This window comes from Bidens hawaiensis, unplaced genomic scaffold, assembly GCF_021521415.1.
Source record: "Bidens hawaiensis isolate Kalapana, Puna unplaced genomic scaffold, B.hawaiensis_p1.1 tig00019689_1, whole genome shotgun sequence".
Classification (NCBI taxonomy): Eukaryota; Viridiplantae; Streptophyta; class Magnoliopsida; order Asterales; family Asteraceae; genus Bidens; species Bidens hawaiensis.
Window position 1 is genome coordinate 61,358 of NW_027492991.1, and position 23,279 is coordinate 84,636.

General features: G+C 39.5%; 2 protein-coding genes and 1 pseudogene across 2 annotated transcripts; 1 reads left to right on the plus strand and 2 right to left on the minus strand.

The window, feature by feature from the left end:
- Nucleotides 1–5,917: 5,917 nt before the first annotated feature.
- On the minus strand, nucleotides 5,918–8,090 carry LOC143558999 (DNA-binding protein S1FA-like). Its single transcript, XM_077047715.1, has 2 exons — nucleotides 7,957–8,090; nucleotides 5,918–6,415 (listed from the first exon to the last, which is right to left on the minus strand). Exons 1-2 carry the CDS (start codon nucleotides 7,981–7,983, stop codon nucleotides 6,200–6,202), a joined length of 243 nt encoding a protein of 80 aa, XP_076903830.1. The 5' UTR covers nucleotides 7,984–8,090; the 3' UTR covers nucleotides 5,918–6,199.
- A 5,605-nt stretch (nucleotides 8,091–13,695) lies between these two features.
- Nucleotides 13,696–14,412, plus strand: LOC143559013 (secreted RxLR effector protein 161 pseudogene; annotated as a pseudogene).
- Nucleotides 14,413–16,396: 1,984 nt separating this feature from the next.
- LOC143559000 (peroxidase 21-like) lies at nucleotides 16,397–18,845 on the minus strand. Its single transcript, XM_077047716.1, has 5 exons — nucleotides 18,654–18,845; nucleotides 18,399–18,547; nucleotides 18,074–18,262; nucleotides 17,826–17,991; nucleotides 16,397–16,917 (listed from the first exon to the last, which is right to left on the minus strand). Exons 1-5 carry the CDS (start codon nucleotides 18,718–18,720, stop codon nucleotides 16,511–16,513), a joined length of 978 nt encoding a protein of 325 aa, XP_076903831.1. The 5' UTR covers nucleotides 18,721–18,845; the 3' UTR covers nucleotides 16,397–16,510.
- Between the last annotated feature and the right edge of the window lie 4,434 nt (nucleotides 18,846–23,279).

A 23,279-nucleotide genomic window follows, 5' to 3' on the forward strand; every position in this document is an offset into this window, starting at 1 on the left:
GAAACAGTTAGAAGACAAACTCATATCAGCAAGAAAGACAAGACATACCATAAGGAATAGAGTTCAGACCGTATTCGAGAAGGATGGGAAACCGAGACGCCTCCTTCCATACCCGGCTCATCCCCAGCATCACCATACCGGACTCCGGAAACCAGTAAACCGGAGATTGGACCCTAGATATCTTCGCGAACCATTCCGCCTCCTGGTAGTTGGAAGCGTGAAGGCTCGGAAGCGCTTGCCCCTTCTTAAACTTCATGGCAATGGGGATGGCGCGGGCAGAAATGTAGAAGAACTCCTGCTTCCACGATCGGAGACTGCGCTCGGTCGCGCAAATCTTCAAACCCTTGATCCGGGTTGTCAGGGTGTACCACCCCTGGATGCACCTCCAAGTATAGAAGGTCATCAGGCGGTCCACATAGGGCTCAATGCCCAAAATTCGGCACACCCACTCGAAGTGCCGAATCTTGACAATCGCCATCGGATGCACCTCGGTCAGGTGCACACCGTGCCTCTCCAGGACACGGTACACAAACTTTGTCAATGGGAACCTAAGGTTCCCATAAACAAAGAATGCAGCATATACCCCGATCTTGCCACTGGGGGCATCGTACACAGTCTGCTGGGGTTCAGGAAACTCAGGCTCAAGAGACTCAAGCATGAATTTCCTGACGACGTACTGGTACAGATCGACAGGTAGAGCACACTGGCACTCGCCAGCAGTACTCCTATCGTCGGCTACAGCTTCAGCATCATGGGAAGACATACTGCAGAGGAAGAAGAAACGATTTCGGAGGAATGCTCAACTAAATAAGGGAGTATTCACCAGAAATCGCCTTAGAGATGAAGAGAAGAAGTGAAGGTGTGAATTACAAAGGACCCTCTCCCCCTTTATATAGTGATCGCAATTAATGCGGTGAATTTAATGCGGAGGAGAGAGAAATTGAAGGTGCAATGAAACCGTGACATGTGACACCAGGCAAGCTGGCAACAGCTGTTGAAAGGACGAGTGCCATTAATTCTGCGGCCACGCGCCCGAAAAATCGCGCCCACGCGCCGTAAAAAGCGTCTGGAATGACCATATAATGTCACGTCGCCATAACTTCCAGCACGTCCTGACACAGTCAGAAGAAACCGTCGCACGACGACTGTTCTTATCCTTTCACCAACTCTTCAAATTTCAAATATTCAAAAAGATTCGAAAAATAAGCCGGAAAAAACCCCTTACCCTGGCTATCCAGTTGACCGTAAGACGGCTGCGGGTACAGTGTTAAGGCAAAACCCTTCACATACCTAGCACCCGCGGGGAACAGAGGTCAAGAATACCCAACTATGAAGTCGGGTGCGGGTACAGTGTTAAGGCAAAACCCTTCACATACCTAGCACCCGCAGGGAACGGAAACCGGAAAAACCCAATTATGAAGCCGGGTGCGGGTACAGTGTTAAGGCAAAACCCTTCACATACCTAGCACCCGCAGGGAACGGAAACCGGAAAAACCCAATTGTGAAGCCGGGTGCGGGTACAGTGTTAAGGCAAAACCCTTCACATACCTAGCACCCGCAGGGAACGGAAACCGGAAAAACCCAATTATGAAGCCGGGTGCGGGTACAGTGTTAAGGCAAAACCCTTCACATACCTAGCACCCGCAGGGAACGGAAACCGGAAAAAACCCGGGTGCGGGTACAATGTTAAGGCAAAACCCTTCACATACCTAGCACCCACAGGGAAGTGAAGCCGAGAAAATCTTGGCATTCCACCCAACTACAAAACGGGCACAGGTACAGTGTTAAGGCAAAACCCTCCACATACCTAACACCCGTAAAAAGTCATACCTCGGCACCCAATTGTAAGTCGGGCGCGGGTACAGTGTTAAGGCAAAACCCTTCACATACCTAGCGCCCGCAGGGGATTAAACGCCAGGAACACCTCGGCAACCATAAGTCAGGTGCGGGTACAGTGTTAAGGCAAAACCCTTCACGCACCTAGCCCTGCAGGGATTTAACGCCAGGGATACCTTGGGAGTAAAGTAACTAATAAGACGAAGTGCGGGTACAGCGTCAAGGCAAAACCCTTCGCATACCGAGCACTCCATGGGAATTGAAACCAAGAAGGATCTTCTGGGCCATGCTTGCAGAAACGGGATTAACATCCCCGCATAGCGGGAACGTCAAGAACTAGATTGTTTGAAACTTCAGGATGGAATTGGTGGTTATAACATGATTGATCACTATGTTCAAAACCACCAAGACCTCATGGAGAATCTACACAAAAGGTTCTAAACGCTCCTGACTTGCGGGGAGGTTACAGACCTATCCGCATCATCCCAGAGATCAAGCAGAACATTGGGAAATTCTGCGTGACATTGGGAAACCCGTGGGTAAGACTTCCCGCGGAAAACCCATAAAACTAAACCCTTTTCAAAAACCCCTAGTTTAAGTCCAAAAGTTCACCTCACTTTATTAAACATTCATGAGAAGAACATTGGACTGGGGGGACTTGAAGAGGTAGGTCCCAGCAAAGGTGGTTAGGACCCGCAAGACTTCCTTAAAAGGAGACGTCTGCGCAGTTGAACACGCAAGACTCCTTAAACGGACGTCTGCGCAGTTGAACCCGCAGACTTCACCATAGGGACGTCTGCGCCGCGACCTACCAAACCCGCAGGACCCACCACGCTCAGAGTTGTGACGACCTCACATGCGGTACGCAAGCTGGTCCCGCAGGAAATGCCTCCCTATGGTTTCCAAGTATCCCCTGTTCCCGCAGGTGCGGATACCCGCCATTAGGGACTGGCCACCCGCGCAGCATGGCTACACGCATAAGGCTCAGACTCGTAATAATTCAGTAGTCACCTGAAGAAGGAATGAGCAAAGCCGGGAACATTCCCGCATAAAGGCGGGAGGGGGAAAACTCCCGCCTAAATGAGCCAGTCCGTATAATAATGGAGGATCTTTTGTGTGATACCTGACGAGGTATGGACAAAAGATCTGACCAACGATACGACAACTCACTGACAGCAGCATGGCAGACAACACGCCACAGCACTGTAACCAATAGCCGCCGCCTGCTCACCAACTCCTGCCATACCACGTGCCTAGCCTGTAGTTGGTGGAAAAGGAAAAGTGAACAGCACGCCTGGTCACTGTCAGCCGCTGCCTATCCACCAATTACCAGCAGAGCACGTGCGTAGGCCACAGTTGGCAGAGTAGTAGGCCGGCTAAACCTCATTGGAAACCCACCTTCGGCTATAAAAGACATCAAATGGTAATATCATTTCATCATCTAATATCTTGTATAATTTACCTGATAACTGCTCTAGTATTAATAATATACTTTTATATTCAAAGAGTAATAGAGACTGATTCTCACGCCGGAGGGTGGTCACAAGGAGGAACCCCCCCCCCATTTCTTAGTGACGAGCTCACGGTGTCTGTTTTGCAGGTTATCGGAAGAACCATCTTGCCGGAATTAACCCCTCGTGAGAAACGTCTATCTAACCCTCAGGTTACTCGTAATCTGTCGGGGTTCGACTGGTGTTTCTTCACCTGGATACCTTCCACAATTTCAAAACGACCCACCGTGTTATACAACAACTCGGACAATATCCGTTGAGAAACTTTCAAATGACGCAACGTTAGGATGGCAATTCCCTTGATAATTATTTTAATTGTTGCATTTTTAAAACTACCCAGCACAATTGTTGCATTATAAATTTATTTTAGAACGTTTATTTAAATTTATTGTAATGTTTTAATTTTTATATTATATAGATTTGTTTTTAGTTTTACATATTGTTTGAGATTTATTAAATTTAAAAATAATTTATTTTTAACTAAATACAAGGAAAACTAGGACAAAATAAGACGAAATCGTGCTGTTTGGAAAAATGATGTGACATACGGGATAAAATGGGTGAAATTGGATAAATTAGGACTCCATAGTCCGTGTGCTCTAATGGAGAGACTTAACGATTAAAATGAGGCAATCGATTATTAGAAACCCTCATCAAAACAAATCCCTTAGATTTCTTACGTTTCTCTCATATCTCACGGGTGTTTACTTGAAAACCATTAATTGCATTATTATTGGTAGAATCTCAAGAAAAACAAAGGAGGAAGAAGAAAAACAAAATCGTCTAAAAACTATGATGATAAAAGCTGAAAAGGTGTTAGTATGAAAGTAAGAATCATTACACATAGTTTCTAAATGACATCATTTACATATATGTAATAACTCCCATACAAAAAAGTAGAAAAAGTTTATGGATTTGATACACATGTGTATTAAAAAAGTATGTGTTTATGTTCTACTATGATGGTGTTCCTGAACCAAAATCACCATCAGTCGATTGTGTTAGAACCTTGAAACATTCATTTTTCTGTTTACTTATACACTTCATATTCTTTGTAAGGTTGTATGAGTGTGTGAAGATTATGGATCATTTGAAAAGTCATGACCATGGTGATGAAAAAACTAACAAAATCATTTGTGAAAAAAAACTTGTAACATGCCTTAGAATAAGGGTGAAAAAACCTTAAATCTATTATCAAAATTAAACGATAACTAGACCGCCACCAGACCAAACTAATTGACGGTTATGGCTAAGGTTATTTGATGAACCGATTGATCAGTTATAACTAAGGGTGTCCCATAACAGAACTTTAACCAAACAACACAGAAAGAATTAAGACATTCTTACATCTTATATCAAGATGAACATATGTAGATATGTGGACTGGGTATGCATGTCAATGTATACAAGTTGTGTAACAAAAAACCTTAAATATCAAGAAATGCTTTGATTTGGGCTTTGACTCATGTTGTTCAACCTGGTGATTGTGCTAAATTGCTGGTGGTCATCCCTGCTTCCAATTCAAGTATGTTATTTTAACTATAAGCACATTAATATGTATATTTGTCTTTGTTTAATATTAGAGTTCATAAGTTCTCTCTATCATCTTGCATAAGTGTAAGTTTATGATACTCCTGTTATTGAGCTGAAATCTATGCAGCCAATATCAGTGATATCTCGGTTATCGGTCCTCGTGCGAAATATTGGTCAGAATATCGGTACCGATAATATCCCGATATCAGTGTTTTAAGTCTTAATTTTCAACTTTTAGTGTTTTGAGTCTTAATATTAGTGTTTTATTATAAGTCTTAATTTTCAACTTTTAGTGTTTTGTGTCTTAATTAGTTCCTACAAAGAATATGTATACATAAACCAAGCCGAGCATTTCAGTACCAGCAATGATACCAAGTTTATGGGAAAATCATGATCGGTACCTGGACTTACCGCATTTTACATACGGTAACAGTACCGTACTGAACCGAGCATTTTCGGTGCTGGTAGCGGTACCAAGTTTTCGGAAAAACTTGGATCGGTATCAGTCGTTACCGAGTTCATCCCAAATTCATGTTTGATGTCATTGATTCTTGCTCCATGTTCGTTTAGTCCAAATTTTAGTTCAGACTCGCCTTGGTTAAATACCCAAAATTAACCAAAACCGAACCATAACCGGGCTTCATAACCAATTAACCGAAACTAAAGTTTGTTTGGTGTTGTTGGAACGGGATGGAAAAAGTACGAGTCGATCCATTTAACCAATCTCATAAACATACCATGTCCAGTTTAGGTTGTGGATAAGCCGGTCGGGCCCATCTACCTGTCCAAATTTTGAATTAAACAAAATACTGCCAGCTTACTTATTTAAATAACACAGATCATGTCCAGTTACATATGTTAAGCAGATAGTTCTTTTTACGCAGTTAGCTAAACAGAATATGTTCAGATGACACGACCAACCCGACACAAATTACCATCCCTAACCAAAATGCGAATCACGTGCTCATCACAACAACCTATAACTAATTCAGTTAAACATTACAGAAACATAATACTTGCCCACAAGTGATACACTTTTTGTTAATAAAGTAGTGACTTTAAGTAATATTCATATCTCAAGACATAGCATATGAATGCAACACAAACTAAAGTTATTATTACCATGGTTCACGAGCCCTTGTGTGATAAGGGCTAGGCTACAAGAACACAATGACAGGTCCGGTCTAAAACTAACAAAACTAAACCACTCATATTTAGATAACAGAACCAAAACTAACATAATGCAAGCATCTCACAAGAAGACTGTAAGTACTGAAACACTAACACGTTTATGCTCGGTTTTGTTTCTGGTGTCGGGTCTATTCTCCAGGTACCGCAACACCTTGCTTCAGTTTCTCCCTCTTCAGCTTCTTCTTGGAGACTGGTTTCTTCTTTCTTGGTGGCAGTGTCTTCTGTGCATACATGTAGAGTACATAGTTGCCAACGAGGAACGTTATCAATAGCCCACCCACAACCAGCAAAACAATCAATCCAGGGTTGAATCCTGTGGCTTCAACATTCTCCTTCACAAATTGCTGCTCAAATTGGTGATATTAGATTAGCTAGTTGTGTGTGCAATTGAAAAGGTTATTGTTGTACTTACTGCATTTAATTGTTAGAAGTTTGTTACAACCTTTGGTATATACTTATTTTCCTATTGAGCTATTTTCACAGACTTTACATTCCTCATACTTTGTTACAATAAAGTAAAAAACTTTCAGAATTCAGAAATAACATATTCTAGTTGAATCCGGATTATTATCCACCATAGGAGAGCTCAACTGAATACTAACGGTTTGAGGATTAAGAAATATAATAAGAGCACAGCTATAAGTTTTCAGATATAATGTGAATCATGTTGAAGCTCTTCAATAGCAATCGTATATAGGCATATAACAAAATTGAATATTTTTTGAAGCATAAACAGATCTCAATTTCACTTCCTTTAAACTATTTTCAGTTTTAATTCACGATCGTAAACATGTCTCACAGCATAAATCACACTTCCTTTAAACTATTCAAGTTCGAATTCACAATCCTAAACGCATTTCACAGCATAACTCACACTTCATTTAAACTATTCCAGTTCGAATTCACGATCTAAACATGTTTCAGCATAAATCAAACTTCCTTTAAACTATTAGAGTTCGAATTCACGAATGTAAACACATTTCAAAACATAAATGACACTTCCTTTAAACTATACGAGCTCGAATTCATGATCGTAAACATGTTTTACAGCATAAATCGCACTTCGTTTAAACTATTCGAGTTCAAACTCACGATTGTAAACACATTTCACAGCATAATCACATTTCATTTAAACTATTCAAGTTCAAACTCGCAAATGTAAGCATGTTTCACGCATAAATCACACTTCCGTTTAAACTATTCGAGTTCAAACTCACGATCGTAAACACATTTCACAACATAAATCACATTTCATTTAAACTATTCGACTTCAATCTCGCAAACATAAACACATTTCACAACATAAATGACGTGTCCTTTAAACTATCCGAGCTCGAATTCATGATCGTAAACATGTTTTACAGCATAAATCAAACTTTCTTTAAACTATTCGAGTTCAAACTCACGATTGTAAACACATTTGACAGCATAAATCACATTTCATTTAAACTATTCAAGTTCAAATTCACGATCGTAAACATGTTTCACGCATAAATCACACTTCCGTTTAAACTATTCGAGTTTAAATTCACGACTAAACATGTTAAAGCACAAATAACAATTACTTCAAACAATTCGAGTTCAAATTCACAATCTAAACATGTTTCAGCACAAATCACACTTCATATAAACTAATCGAGTTCAATTTCACGATCGTAAACACATTTCGCATCATAAATCACACGTCTAGACCTAAATTAGCTTAAATGACCAAATCGCAAACAATTATTGAAACCGAATCAACTCAATCCGAACAAACACAAGCAACGATCAACATGAATGTAAAACATCAATTAAAACAGGCTAAAAACCCTAGATCAAAGTATAGATACACGGATCTTAGGAAAATAAACGAATAATTACGAGATATGGAAGGAAAACTAACCGACTTATCAAACGATGGATCATCCATTTGAGAGAGAAAGTGCGATCAGTCTTTGAAATGAAAATGAAATGGCGTAACGGAGACTTCTAGGTACACTAGTAGTATATGGTTACTGTCAGTTTTGAGACTAGTTTGTTTTTTGGTCCTTGGGTTTTGTGTATTTGTAAATGATACCCAAATATTTGATGTGCTTTACACTCTCAAAGTAGAGGTGTACTTGTACCAAACCGGTTCGGTTTAGGAGCATGAAAGACCGAACTGGTCCAAATCGATTCGGTTTGGTTTAAAACCAGTTTTTTCTCAAATCGGTCCGGTTTGGTAGTTCAGAATTAGAACCGGCGGGAAAGGTCGGTTTGGAGGCCGATTTTTTTTTGTCAAACCAGGCCAGGTCGGTTTATAGTGAACCGGTTTTTTTACATCTATACTCTCAAGTCCTTTCCTCCCTAAATAAAAAATACTAATAAATGTGAAAATGAATCAAAGGCAAAAGAGTAAAATACGTTTTTGTCTTTGTTGCTTCTTCTAGTTTGTTATTTCAATTCACAAGTGTAAAAAATTTGCCTCTTTTTATCCTTAAGAGTTATATTTTCGTTGCGATTTTCATCCATCTCATTAACATATTTGGAACTGAAATGAAAAATTTTAACAAACCACATGGAAGAAAATTTTAATGGAACTGAAACTCTATGAATGAAAATAGCAAATTTTAAAGTTCTGGTTTGAAATAAAAAAATTTGAACAAACCAGAGGGAGGAAAAGTACCGCACTTTATTAGAAGCAAAATAACCCATACAAAACACATGATGATTTGAATCTTAACCTGTAACTAGTGGAATTCCCCCGTGTATTGCAGTGAGAAATTCGTTTAGTATGAAATTCGCTATACGCATAAAACATATAATTATGATCACAATGAATGGTATGAACTATGACGTTACAAACATAAAGCTATGTGAGGGATACTATTTTGATGCCGGTAGTGGATGGTCCTGTGTAACCAAGAAAATGAAATTGTGAAATGCATAAGAGAATACCGACACATGGCGTTTTATATTATGACGCTGACCGCTTGTAATCAAATTGATCATTGATTATACTGTGATGTTGACCCATTTGTTGTAAACCAAATGGATCAATGAGTTTGCTATGTTTTTAACTCGTATGTTGTAAACCAAGTAGTACAATAGTCAAGTTATGTCTTGCTCCTGTTGATAACAAAGAAAGTTGAAAATACCAACATTAATAGTATTGGGTTATATAATGTAAATTTAACTATCTATGTGGCCATTAGTTTGGAAAAAGGAAGTATAAATTTTTAAAACTATGTGAAATAATATGTCACCAGTTGCAAGTATGATGAATAAAGCAGGTATAAGAAGCATAGGATTGAACATGTGAGTTAAAAGTTGAAATATAATATTTTGCCCTGCAAGCAGCGTAGCCTATGCTTGGAACCCTACACTGGAATCCTTAAGTTTTACGTTAGATAGTACGTTGAAGGCAGGCAGCGTAGGCTACGCTATATATCAGGTTTGTTTAAACTCCAAGATTGTGATGCTTTTAAGTTGGATCATGCGTGTCTATATGATCTTATAACCAATTAGTTGTAATGTCTTAGCTGAAGGACATGTATTGCTATATAAGGAAATAGATGGTAATCATGTACTTGGGTCAGGGTCCCTGGACTTCAATATGTTATAAAAATTTCGTAGTAACGATATGTAAATTTTTTTAAAGACCTCATAAAAAATACTAGATGGAACCCATAGTATCAAGGTGAAGTTTGGTATTGTGGTAAATCCCTTGTCTTCCAACAAATAGGTCATGGATTCAGTCCCACCATGTCCGTTTTTTTCTTTAAATTCCAAATACTAAGATTTTAAACACATGGATTTAGAATTTGTGACTTAGTTTTGTTGAATATCAATCAATTACAAATTCTCAGCCTAAAATACCTCTAGTCAATATTACACATTTAAATGTAATTATTATGTAACTTATATTGTTGTAAATGTGGAAGATTTCTCTCCACATATTTCTCTCTTTTTTGTATATTTATGCACCTCTCATTTTCATTGTAAATCACAATTGAAGAAATTGATTTAAATTGATTATATGGTATCAGCCATCATATAAATCGATCCTTCATTCTTTTGTTCTTTTCCATCGCAGCTCCTTTCAATCCCCTGTTCCGATTCCTTCACCATGTCCACCACCAACGATCTCAGTGCCATTCCCCTTCACTCTCTCAGTCACCTCATAAACATAAAACTCAATTCCACTAACTACCTATCATGGGAGAAGCAAGTTACCCCCGTGCTCGCTTATCTCAATCTCCTAAGCCACACCGACGGTTCTAACCCACCACCCTCCCAAACCATCACCACAAATGACCAAACAACTCAAAATCCAGCCTACATTGCCTGGAAATCAGCGGACCAAAAGGTTCTCTTGCTGCTCAATTCGACACTTTCTGAAGAAGCCATGGCCGAAACTATCGGTCACACCACGGCTCTTCAAGTTTAGAAGGCACTTGCTGATGCCTACAGTCACTCTTCAATTGAACGTGTTCACAACCTTCAAGACTCTCTTCGCAACATTCAAAAAGGCACCTCCTCTGTTCCTGAATTTGGTCGCAAGTTCAAGGAGTTAACAGACCAACTCGCCGCTATCGGACACCCGGTAAGCGACGAAGACAAACGACACTACTTTCTTTGTGGGCTCGGTGCAACCTTCGAAAACTTTTCTACATCCCAAAGAACTATCCGCCCTGCCCCGGCATTTCGAGATCTTCTCGCAAATGCTGAAAATCAAGAAATGTTTATTTAAAAAATTCATGGCACCTCCACACCCCAAGCCGCATTCTATGCTAATCAACCCAAACCTTTCACATATCGGCCTACCACGTCACGAGGTCGCGGTCGTAACACAACCTCATACCATGGTCGTGGTACCACACACACAAAAAGAACACCCCATTGCCAACTGTGTCGCCATGATGGTCACTATGAGACAACTTGCCCACAACTCGCCTCTTATGCGAAAAAAGCGGCACCTCTTGATGCCAATCTAGTCGAAGCTTTCCTTGCCCAATGCAATGTTGCTACCGATACCCCGGATTGGACTGCTGACTCAGGTGCTACCACTCACATGATTCCTACGAATCTTGGTTTACTTAATTCTAAACCTCAAAACGGTAACACACGAGTTACTTTTGGGAACAGGGAATCCTTACCTGTTACCCATATTGGTAACACTCATATTCAAAACAATCTTCCTTTAAAAAATGTTTTAGTCGTGCCAAACCTTACCAAAAATCTACTGTCTATTAGTAGATTAACTAATGATTCTCCCGTTGATGTATTGTTTTCTAACAATTATTTTCAAATTCAAGACCGAAAAACAGCGGAAGTTCTAGCTAAAGGCACGTGTGAAAATGGCTTTTATGTTCTCACTCACAGTCACAAGTCTCTCGTTGCCGCTCTCTCCGCTTCGCATCTTCGTGCTTCTTTCAATAAATAGCATAGTCGTCTTGGACATGTTTCCTTTGACACTATTTCAACTTTAAATAAAAGTGGTCATGTTTTTGTTACATCGTTGTTACCTAAACCAGGATTATGTAATTCGTGTGAAATGGCAAAAGCGAAACATTTACTTTTTCTTGAAAACCATAAATGTGCAAACCATGTTTTGGACCTCATTCATTGTGATCTTTGGGGACCCGCACCGGTCACATCCACCGATGGATATCGGTATTATGTCATTTTCATAGATGATTATTCACGCTTTACTTGGTTTTATCCTTTAAAAGCAAAATCGGAATTTCCTAACATTCTTAAAACATTCTTAACATTTGTTCAAAATCAATTTTCTTCAAATGTTAAGGTTTTTCAAAGCGATGGAGGAATCGAATTCACAAATCACCAAGGGCAAATGTGTTTCCAACAAAATGGCATTCATCATCGAGTTTCATGCCCTCACACTCCGGAACAAAACGGAAGGGCGGAACGAAAACATCGTCGCATCACCGAAACCGGTTTGGCCATAATGTTTAATGCCCATGCACCACCAATTCTTTGGTTCGATGCTTTTACAACGGCCACATATATAATCAATAGACTTCCAACAAAACTGTTAAACAATCGTTCACCTTTTGAAATATTGTTTAAACAACATCCCTCATACTCCAATCTTCGTATTTTTGGATGTCGAGTTTATCCATACCTTAGAGACTATGTCAAAAACAAACTTCTTCCTCGAAGTACTCCATGTATCTTCATTGGCTATAGTCCTCGCTACAAGGGGTTTAGATGTCTAGATCCAACCATGGGTCATATCTATACTACTCGACATGCCAAATTTGACGAAGACATTTTTCCTTTCCAAACATCCTCTACATCTACAAATATCTCCTCTTTACCGATTACAAATTTTGAAGAGCAATTACCTACACCCACTAAACCCTCCCATTCTTACCCATCTACAACCCACACTACACCCCAAACTAACAACCCCAACCCCATAAAACCCAACAACCCTCTATTACCCACACCATTATTTGTTCCAACCCCAACCCCAAACCCATCCGACAACATCCACTCACAAATCAAACACCTTCATCCACCCAATCTTCATATGTTCCCTCTAATTCACCAACTACTCAGCAATCCACATCCACCCAAACAACACCTTCATCACCTACCTCATCATCAACCAATCCCATCCCTCGGCCCAAACATCTCAATCAACCGATACATCACCTTCGGCCCAAAACGAAACCCAATCCTCATCCTCTTCTCAATCCGAAAACCAACCCACAAACACACACTCCATGAAAACTCAGTCCAAAAGTGGCATTTTAAACCCAAGAATTTTGTAAATCTTGCAAATCATTCTCATTATGCTCTTTTCTCTAGCCATGTTCCCAAAGGAATCAAAACTGCTCTCAAAGACCCTAAATGGGTCAAAGCCATGCATAATGAACTTGATGCCTTACATGGTAACTACACTTGGACTCTCGTTCCACGTCCAACCAACATCAACATCATTGGTTCCAAATGGATCTATCGAATCAAATACAAATCCGATAGATCCATCGATCGCTACAAAGCGAGACTTGTAGCCCAAGGATTCTCTCAAATACCGGGTCTCGATTTCTCACACACATTTAGTCCGGTTGTAAATCCTCCACCATTCGAGTTGTTCTAAGTCTCGCAACCATTAATCAATGGAAATTAAAACAACTTGACGTCAACAATGCTTTCTTAAATGGTCATCTCAATGAAACAGTTTTCATAGAACAACCTCCGGGTTTTGAAGACCCCAAACAACCAACTCATGTGTGCAAACTAAATCGTGCTTTATACGGTCTAAAGCAAGCACCACGAGCTTGGTTTCAATGTCTAAGCACCTTTCTCATTGCTCTTGGTTTCCAAAATAATAGAGCCGATCCATCCTTGTTTATTTACAATAATCACAGAACTTTAATTTATCTCCTTGTCTATGTAGACGACATCGTTGTAACGGGAAACAACGAAAACTTCATTAACATGTTTACATCTCGTCTACACAAGGAGTTAAAAATAAAAGATCTCGGCCTACTAAATTTTTTCCTTGGCTTGGAAGTTACTCATAGTTCTTCCGGTCTCTTTCTAAACCAAAGCAAATATGCTTATGACATTTTATCACATGCAGGTCTTCTTGACTTAAAACCCATTTCCACTCCTCTAACATCAAAAGATGTTTTTCACCACCCAAGGACAATCATTTCATGATCCTACCCTCTACCGCTCTCTCGTAGGTGCTCTCCAATATCTCACATTCACTCGTTCCGACCTCTCATACGCCATTAATCAAGCTAGTCAATTTCTTCAACAACCCACCACCACTCATTTTCAGTTAGTCAAAAGAATTCTTCGATATGTCAAAGGCACATTATCTTATGGTTTAACTTTTGATCGACCACCTAACACTGTTTTGCTAGGTTTTTCTGATGCAGATTGGGCACGATGTCTAGACACTAGAAGATCCACCTATGGATACTGCATTTACTTGGGAGGAAACTTAGTCTCTTGGAGTGCAAAGAAACAACCCACCATTTCTCGCTCAAGCTGTGAATCCGAATACAGGGCGATGGCTAACACCGCTGCAGAAATAATTTGGTTGACACATCTACTACGTGAGCTTCATGCCTTGCCTCAAACTCGCCCAACCTTATTATGCGATAACAAGAGTGCTTTGTTTCTAAGCCAAAATCCTATCTCACACAAACGAGCAAAACACATTGATATCGATTATCACTTTGTTCGTGAATTGGTTACTTCCGGGCGGCTCGACACTAAATTCATCTCCACCGATCAACAAGTTGCGGATATTTTCACAAAAAGTCTCCCACAACCCTTGTTCGACAAGTTTCGTTCAATGCTTCGTCTCGGGCCATCTCCATCCTTGCATTGACGGGGGGGTATCAATCAATTACAAATTCTCAGCCTAAAATACCTCTAGTCAATATTACCCATTTAAATGTAATTATTATGTAACTTATATTGTTGTAAATGTGGAAGATTTCTCTTCACATATTTCTCTCTTTTTTGTATATTTATGCACCTCTCATTTTCATTGTAAATCACAATTGAAGAAATTGATTTAAATTGATTATATTGAAACTTGAAATTTAGAGCCGATTATGTAATGATCAACGAAAAGATAGTTTGAGTCCTTTATGATACTGTATTTTATTATATTTCTCGCCTCAACCCGTCCCCAACGACAACCTGCACGGAAATTCTAATGTTTGGTTGCGAAATATTCAAACACCGTAAAAAAGGGACCCCATTGGAAAAAAAATCCAATCCGCCACTACTTTTATGTTGTTTCTATAGGCGTTGTGTATCATTAGTCAAATATATAGAGATACAATGAAAAAAAATATAAAAGATAGTTAATTAAGTGTTTTCTTTAAAAAAAACAACAGATTGAATTATATGAACACATCGATTACAATAAATTAGTAGGTAAATAGTCAATAATATGTGTCGTGAGTCGCGACCCCCTTTTGAATAGCAAATGTGATTTTACTAAAAAAAAGTATTGGGTCTTAAGGGCCGAAGAAAGCACGACTCGTTATGCTGTGGTTAAAAATTCCACAACCACCAGTCGGGGCCAGAAAACCAAATCTATCAAGAGTAAAAGGGATAAACACATATTGATTCTCTAAATAAGCTTTCTCGTGTTGAGAAACATTGCTTGATTCCGTCTTCAACGCCGCTTGGCTTCCAACAAACCCATTTTCTCTAAACCCACTAAGTGTTACTATGCTTTTAAATCTATATTTTACATTTTATAAAAAAAATACTAGAGTAGTTTTGGGTAAATTTTAGAAATTCTCTTTTGGATAAAAAAAAATAAGATGACACTGTAATGGCAGATGTTTTGAATAGTTTGGATAAAAGTTAGAAAGCAATTCGTTGTGTGTACATCGAGTCTTCGACACCAATGTTTTGAGCAATGGTTAAGGTATATGTTTTGTTATTGTCATTTTGATGTACTTTTCAACTTTTTCCTTATTGAACGTAACAACAATTTTATTTGAAGTGTAGAAAGTTTCTAAAATGTTTATTTATGTATAATTTTATCAATTGTAGAAGTTTTTTGTATGGTTTTTGTTTGTATAGATTTGTTTGAGCCGTGCATGTATTCATTTAATTTAAAATATGTTGCAAATGCAATCAATATTTTTCAGTCGGACCGACCGACTTTCTGAAAACCGAGCGAACTACAGTGAACCAGACCGGTAAGTGGACCGAGTTCCGGTCGAACTGGTCCGGCCGGTCTGGTCCGGTCTCAACAACACTGGTTGCAATAGAAGAACTAAATTATGTTGGTAGTTCATCACTAAATAGTAGTTCGTCATAATAACCCGTCTGTAATTCATCCCTAAAACTATCAATTAGCAGTCTCTATTTATCATTTGGTAAAAGCTATCTGCATACGATAATTATGTCAGTAAAGCTTTTACTCACAGTTTTCCGCACACTTTTGCCAACGAATTACGGGCATGTTACTTACAAATTCTTATAAGTTAAAAAAGAGTTTGAAATGAAATTGCAACGTCTTGATAAACAACATTTAAACTCTTTATATATGGATAAAACAATATTCAAAAAAATATTAATGACCAAACTCTTAAAAAATTGGATCGAATAATAAATTAATAATCAATATGAGAAAAAGCCAAACAATACACACGGATCTCAAACCTAATAATTTTTTTTTTTGCAAATTGTAGTAATTTAACAAATATTAATAATTGAACAACATGGTCTATCTTTTGAATGTTGCATCAAAAGATTTGAAAAAAAAAATAGTAAGATTCGTTTTGGTGAAGAAACACACATTATCTTAGTGAAGCAAATTTAAAATAAGTTGTTAAACGAGAAAATAATTCACAATGTCACAAACTTTATTTATTTAGGCATGTGACATAACCTTGGATATTTCACACATAAAGATAACAACACCATAAAACCTCATAATTTACACATTTTGAGCCATTTTATTCACTGTTTACAAAACGACAATCTCTTCGAACCTCGCCCTCCTCCTCACTTAATGGGTTGTTCTCCGACATAATGAGAAGAGCCTTAGCAAACTGTTCGTGAAAGTAATCGTTATCGGCTGCCATTTTCTCAACAAATGGAGATGTAATTGGGTTTGTTATAAGCTGTTGATCAACAAGAAGTAATCCCTTGTTGTTTATAATGTTCTTGTAATACATGTTGTCTAAGATCATTGGTGTTTCTAGGTCGTTCCTTGCATATTCAACAGCGTTCGGGTCTGGATCAAGATGTGGACAACGACCCTTGAGATACTCGGCATAAGTCGGGTCCAAAGTTGGGTCAACTGTTGGATAAAGTCGATCAACAATGTTGAGACAATGGACCCTGCCTACTGAATGAGCCCCTGAAACAGAAAAAAAAATGGATTAATTATCAAATGTTTTATAACATATATTATATATATTAAATGGCTTTCTATTTTATGATTTTTAACTTGCGTTTTAGGTTTTGCCACCTTAATTTTATGGAGTGACTCTCTTTATATGATTTTTCTGCCACATTTTATGTTTTCTTTTAGGTTTTGCCACCTAAATCTTGTGGAGTGACTCTTTATATGATTTTTTTACCACCACATTTATGTTTTCTCCCATGATTGTGATCCTCTAAACTTGTCCAAAAGCTTAGCATTTGAATAGATTTTGTTATAAAGAGTTTTAACAACGGGGATAATCGTTGACAATCCCTTGGTGAAGGTAAGACATGTCGGTAATCCATTAGAAAACGCACATGGGATCGAAACTATGGTTTTAATTGACAATGAAATTGTTGGATCACCATGGTAAAATCACCAATGGATTGGCACCAAAAGTTTCACCTTATATATATTACTGGCGACTCGTCTATCACCTAACTATTTCAAGTTTTCAACCAACAACTAAAAGACGTGACAAAAAATTTCATATGATATCTTATCTTCAAAACTTTTGACCAAAAATGCCTAGGGACATGAAATTTTCAAAATTTCTGACCAACGACTTATCTATTGCAATTTCGAAATCAATGACTACCCGCAAAAATGCCAAGGGATGAGCAATGTAAAAATATATATATATATATATATATATATATATATATATATATATATATATATTCAAGTAATAATGTTATTTTTATTTCTTTTGTATTTTGAACTATCTTTAAATGTTTTTTTTTCTTTCATAAATTAGTGTTGGTATTATATTATTATTGAAATGTGTTTTCATTAAACGTGTTGTTAGATTTAAAATAGCCATAAAAGTATATGAATGTTACCTAAGAGAGCCACTGTGCCTTCAGCATCAATTCCCACGGATTGAAACCTAGCAAGGACATACATCATGGAATCATTATGATTCGGGAGGGACGCGTCAATCTCTGCAAGATGGCTTTCCTTGCTATCTTTCCGTCCGGTTTTCATCTCAATACGAGGTCCTCCCAACTTCATAACACACAAATAAACGATGACATCCAACTTGATCTCATGTATAATTAAAAAAAGTGCATATGTAGTTATTACATACCAAAACCGCACCATCTCTAGCCGAAAGAGCAACAATGTCTGCACATGAAACAGTCATGGGGCATGAACTCTCAACTGCATCTTTGATTGCTTTTATGTACTTGAAGTTTCTCATTCCCATGTTTCTTGTTGATATCTTTTCTGACTGAATCCCATTTATGCTCTCCAGTAATAATGATGCATCACATGACTAGATTAAAAAAGACTCTGATTAAGGCCAATTATGCAATGATGAATTGTAGCATTGCATCATAGTGGTTCATTGTTTTATCTTAAAAATTAGTTTGAATGTTTAATTACCAGGCTAGAAAACAAAGTAAGATTACCTTAACCATGCAATCATGGAAGAGAGTTCTTATCCAAGAAACAGCAGTGTTTCCATGCTTATTATACAAAGCTATAACTTGTTCTTTGACGATTTCTTCGACATTTGGACAAGTTTGTGAATAGTAATTTAATCGTAATTCACACGTACCTTCAGAAACAGTATATAACACGTATAAATATAACTTATGTAGTTGGTTTCAAAGAAACTAGTTATATACAAGTAAAACTAGAACTAAAAATGTGTATAGAAATACCAAAATGAAAATGGAAGAATAAGAGGAAGATGAAGCTTAGATTGCAAAGTGACTTATGGGTTGTCATGATCTCTATGCTTTATAAGCTTGTACTTTTGAGCAAGTGTTACAACTATCTAACCTTCTTTATATAGAGGAGTCTTTGCAAGTGCAAATGAAAATAACAAGCATGCAAAGGTTGTCCACTTGGCCTATTTTTTTGACTGTGTGTTCCTTCATCCACTACCGCCAAACTATATATTTTTAAAAGGGAAATATTGTTAAAATAACATAAATCAATGTTATTAGGTTATATTAAGTTGAAATTTGTTTTGTTTATTTGGAAAGAATAAGTTGTATGATTGCCTCTTGAAGAAACACAGATCCACTCTCCGGGTATGGGTCCTGGATTTAGTGAGTTCACAAGGTACAATACGATAACTACTACCACGATATGAGTAAAGCTCCCTAAAGTCCAGTGACCGGAACCTGCAAAACAAACACCGTGAGTCTCGTTACAGAAAGGACAAGAGGGGGGTCTTCCTGTAACCACCCTCCGGCGTGAGAATCAGTAACGTTCGTAATGAAGAAAATACTGAAGTACAGAGACTAAGTGTAGTCAGAATATATGTGGGTGAATGAATACCTCATACCGTTTGACAAGGTATTTATAGCTGAAGGATGATGGAAGATGATTGGGGCAGCTGTCATCTTCTAGAAAATCTTTGATAACCGCCTGGACACGTGTCTTCTTGTGATAGGTTGGGCTATACGTCCCATGTGCATGGGTATAACAACCTGGACACGTGTCACCAGCTGATAGGATGGATCGCACCCTGACCATGTGCACGGTTATAACAACCTGGCCAGGTGTCCTTTGTTCATTGGTTAGTATGTCACGTATTCCCCAAGTAAGAATCATGAGCCTTTCTTCTAGAAAGTATTTGAATGGTGACAGCTGTCCTACTGGCACTGTCCTCCAGTTATTTATGCGGACATATGTCTTGTCCCGCGGACGACTTTTGAGGACGCCCGGATGCTTCCGCGCGTATTATGAGGACGTTCCTCCTCTATCTTGATATGCGGGTGATCAGTTTGTCCCGCGGGTGGCTTATAAGAGCATTCTCTGTGACCCGCGGGTGGTACTTAAGGGTATTTGGGTCTTTTTGGTAGCCTACCTCTTGGGAGACAAACATGAGCTGTTTGTTCCTCCATGGGGTATTACTAACGGATCCCGGTTTTCCCAAGCTAGGACTTGTATGGATTTCGTTGAACATTGTACACCACCCACTGAGATGGCATATCAACGTGACCTTTCCCGCCATGATCTTCACACAAATGTGGCTTATCATCTGGCTAATGCTTTGGCTGGTAGCCAGGAAGTCTTAAGTGAATGGCGTATTTTAAGTGGGAAAGTGGGGGAAGCTCGTCGGGCAACTGAGGTTGCGAAGAAGGAGGCTGAGGAGCATCGCCTTGCTGCCCAAACCGTCAAATGGAAACAATCTGATGTGGAAATCGCCCTGAAGGCCGAGCAAGATCGTAATGCTGATGCGGCGCGTCGATGGAAAGAAGCTTGTGAAAAGCAAAATTCCCTTCCTGAGGCTGCTCGAGCTAAAACTCAGAGGGAAAGAGATGAATTGGCTCGTGCTCAAGAAGCTAGTTCTTCATTAGAGAATCAAGTGGCCCTTCAAGGCGTACGGATTCATAACCTTGAAGCGGAGCTAAAGTTGCAGAAGGAGCAGGCCAAACTTAAGGATCAGAGTGCTGCTGAAATTCAGACTGCTTATGATTCTCTCCTTCAAGCACATGAGGAAGCTACTGCGGAAGCTAAGGAGTTCCGAGCGCGGGCGGAACGTGCGGAACAGGACCGCCAATAGTTCCTTACTCGAGGCGTTGATGCTGTAAGTTAATCTTTATTACTTGTTATTTTACTTTCACTTTTTGATACTGGGAACTTATGTTTTCGTCTTAATAGGTTGTCCGCCATATCAAAGGAGGTAAGGAGTTGAATGACAGCTTTGCCAATGCGATGGCTGCTTCTTCCTCACTTGGGCATGTTGTGGGCTTTCATGAAGGGATGAAGTACGCCCAGAGTAACCGCACATTCAAAGATCATCCGCTCTATGGCGTAAACGTCAAACAAGATCGTGTCAACTGGGTTAAGGAACATGACACTTTAGTCTTCCCTTTACAAGATGTGCTTCCAGAGTTCTCTTCCACATATGACGGCGTACAACTTTTGAAGACTTATCTTGGGGAAGACTCTGAGGATGACTCTTCCGAAGACACGTCGTTGAAGGCTCCGGAAGGCCTGTCGGCTTCAAATCCTTAGGATAAGCTTAGATGTTTTGTATCTTGTAAATTTTTCTTTTCCTGCTTGTAATTACTTTTTGGATAATTTTTGAGGAAGGTTTCTTTTGTCTTTTGTGGATATTCTATTCTTTTGATGAAAATATCTTTAGGAAATGTTTTTGATATTTTATATCTCTTGAGAAGACTTTTGTGAAATCTTCGACTTTTTGAAGTATTTGAAAGTTTGGATAACTATGATGACGTGACGGAGAGAGAAACTTTTTGAGGGTAACTGACTGGACGTGTATGACACCCTTGACAGCCTGTTTGCACTATCTTGAACTTCCCGCCTGACGTGTCAGTCATCTGGCGGTCTGTGCTTTCTCTTTCCTCTAGTACTTTATGGATCGCATTAATTGCGATGGGTATAAATATGACATTTGTGTCTTCCATTTAACCCTTATCGCTTTGAGATTTCTTTTCTTTCAAACGTTTAAACCTCTTCATTTTTCTCTGAGCCTTCTTCTTTTTTCTGTGACTTTCTTAATCCTTTCGAAGCCAAAATGGCTAAAGAGAAGAAGGGTACCCCTACTAATACTGAAGTTGAGGTTTGCCTTAAAGAAGAAGAATTTAACGATGTTGTCAGCGTATATGGACTGGCGTCGGAGTGGGAACCAGAACGTCCGGCTAGTGGTTCTATTGCCACTAGTCCGCCTGCAAAGAAGATGGCTGTGTATATAGACCATTTTACAACGGGAATTTCCGGATTCCGGTGACGCAGTTCGTCCGGTCGATCTTGATGACATATGGAATTCATCTCTCACAGATCCATCCCTTTGGGATGTTGAGAATTCGACATTTCGAATTTTGCTGTCAAACTCACAATTTTGATCCCTCTGTTGGCATGTTTTCCGTATTTTACAAAATGACCTTCCGTGACGGATGGTATAGCTTTGCATCTATTGATAAGAAGAAGACTGTTGGGACGGAGTGGATCCGTAGTCTTCATGGCTGGAAACCAAAATTTTTCTGGATCAGAGAGGATGTTATTCCGTTTTTAATGACGTAACGTAAGGCGGATTCTCCTATGCCCGTGGTTCCTGCCTCCGCTCATGAGGGTCTCCCATGGTTTAAAACTCTAATCTCAACTCCTACTCCCATGCGTCCCATCCATGAAGGGGCGATGGTGAGCGCGAAGATGAGCCGTTTATGGCCGTTCCCTGAATTGGAACCATATTACGAGAAGACTGATAAGAGTGAGCTTTGTTTATGGCCTCCGTCTGTTCTTAATTTGAATATTTCTAACTTTTATGTATTTGTGTAGGTGAAGGTTCTGCCTTCAGCACCTTACTGGACAAGGAGGGGGGGATGATGGTGCGACGTCCGATTGACCCAAGAGATAGACCCTTTCTAGATCGGACGAGCAACAACTTTTTATTCCCCACTGCCTTTCGCCCGGAACCACTGGTCTCCGAACCAATGTATGCTAAAGGTGAGAAGTATGTTGAAGAAGCCATACTAAAAGGTGAGGGCATTTTACAACCCCTGCCTTTAACTGCCGTTACCTCTAGCGGGGTGATCGTACTCTTTTCGTCTAGCGAGGAGTCGTCACTTTGTGAAGAGGTAGTTCAACTGATGCTAATAAAGCTATGGACTCGATTGCAGGTCTCACCTGTCAACGAGCCACGACCGATCAGGCAACTGCGGAGAAGACCGATAATGTTGATGCTACTGCGGACGTTGAAGGTCCGGGACCTGGTGATATTACTGTGGAGATTGGACGCGGTCGTTGACGCGGGCGTTTCCAAAGCGGCAGGCAAGCGCAAGGTTAGTCCGGAGAAGACTGTCCCCAAGAAGAAGAAGTCTAAAAAGACAAATCTTTCCGTCTTGGGAGACCGGTTGGAACGTCTTGATGCAGAAGACCCGTCATTGGGTATGCAATGTTTTCCTTACTTTTATTATCCGTTTTGATTTGAGTCATTCCTAACCTATTGGTAATGTTTTTCAGTGAACCTGGATAACATTTCTGAAGGTATTTCTGGTTTGAAGGAGTCACTTGTCCGTCCGTCACAACCACCTCCTAACACCGTTGAGAATCCGGTCGTTGTGACGGATGATTCTCCATTGAAGAATGAGGGGTATGACACAACTGATCGTACTAAGGTGTCACCCTCTCATAACGTTTACCGCTTCAGGGAACAAGGGGGTGTGAGCACATTTCCATATGCTTCCCCGACTTCTCCCTCTCCTGGGGAGGAAGATCCCACCCCGCACCAGCCTAACTGGTCCTTGCGTCGGGATTCAACATTCCGTGATGTGGAGACATGTTTTGAATTTCTGGGGGAGTGTCTTCCT

What these genes read in the sequence shown, in the direction of transcription:
- LOC143559000 (XM_077047716.1), bottom strand. Translation starts at nt 18,720, where the DNA reads ATGACAACCCATAAGTCACTTTGCAATCTAAGCTTCATCTTCCTCTTA. An exon ending in ATTCTTCCATTTTCATTTTG is followed by an intron (nt 18,548 to 18,653) that starts GTATTTCTATAC and finishes CTGTTTCTGAAG; the next exon opens with GTACGTGTGAATTACGATTA. An exon ending in CTAGAGATGGTGCGGTTTTG is followed by an intron (nt 17,992 to 18,073) that starts GTATGTAATAAC and finishes TGTGTTATGAAG; the next exon opens with TTGGGAGGACCTCGTATTGA.
- LOC143558999 (XM_077047715.1), bottom strand. Translation starts at nt 7,983, where the DNA reads ATGGATGATCCATCGTTTGATAAGTCG. An exon ending in ATCCATCGTTTGATAAGTCG is followed by an intron (nt 6,416 to 7,956) that starts GTTAGTTTTCCT and finishes CAATTTGAGCAG; the next exon opens with CAATTTGTGAAGGAGAATGT.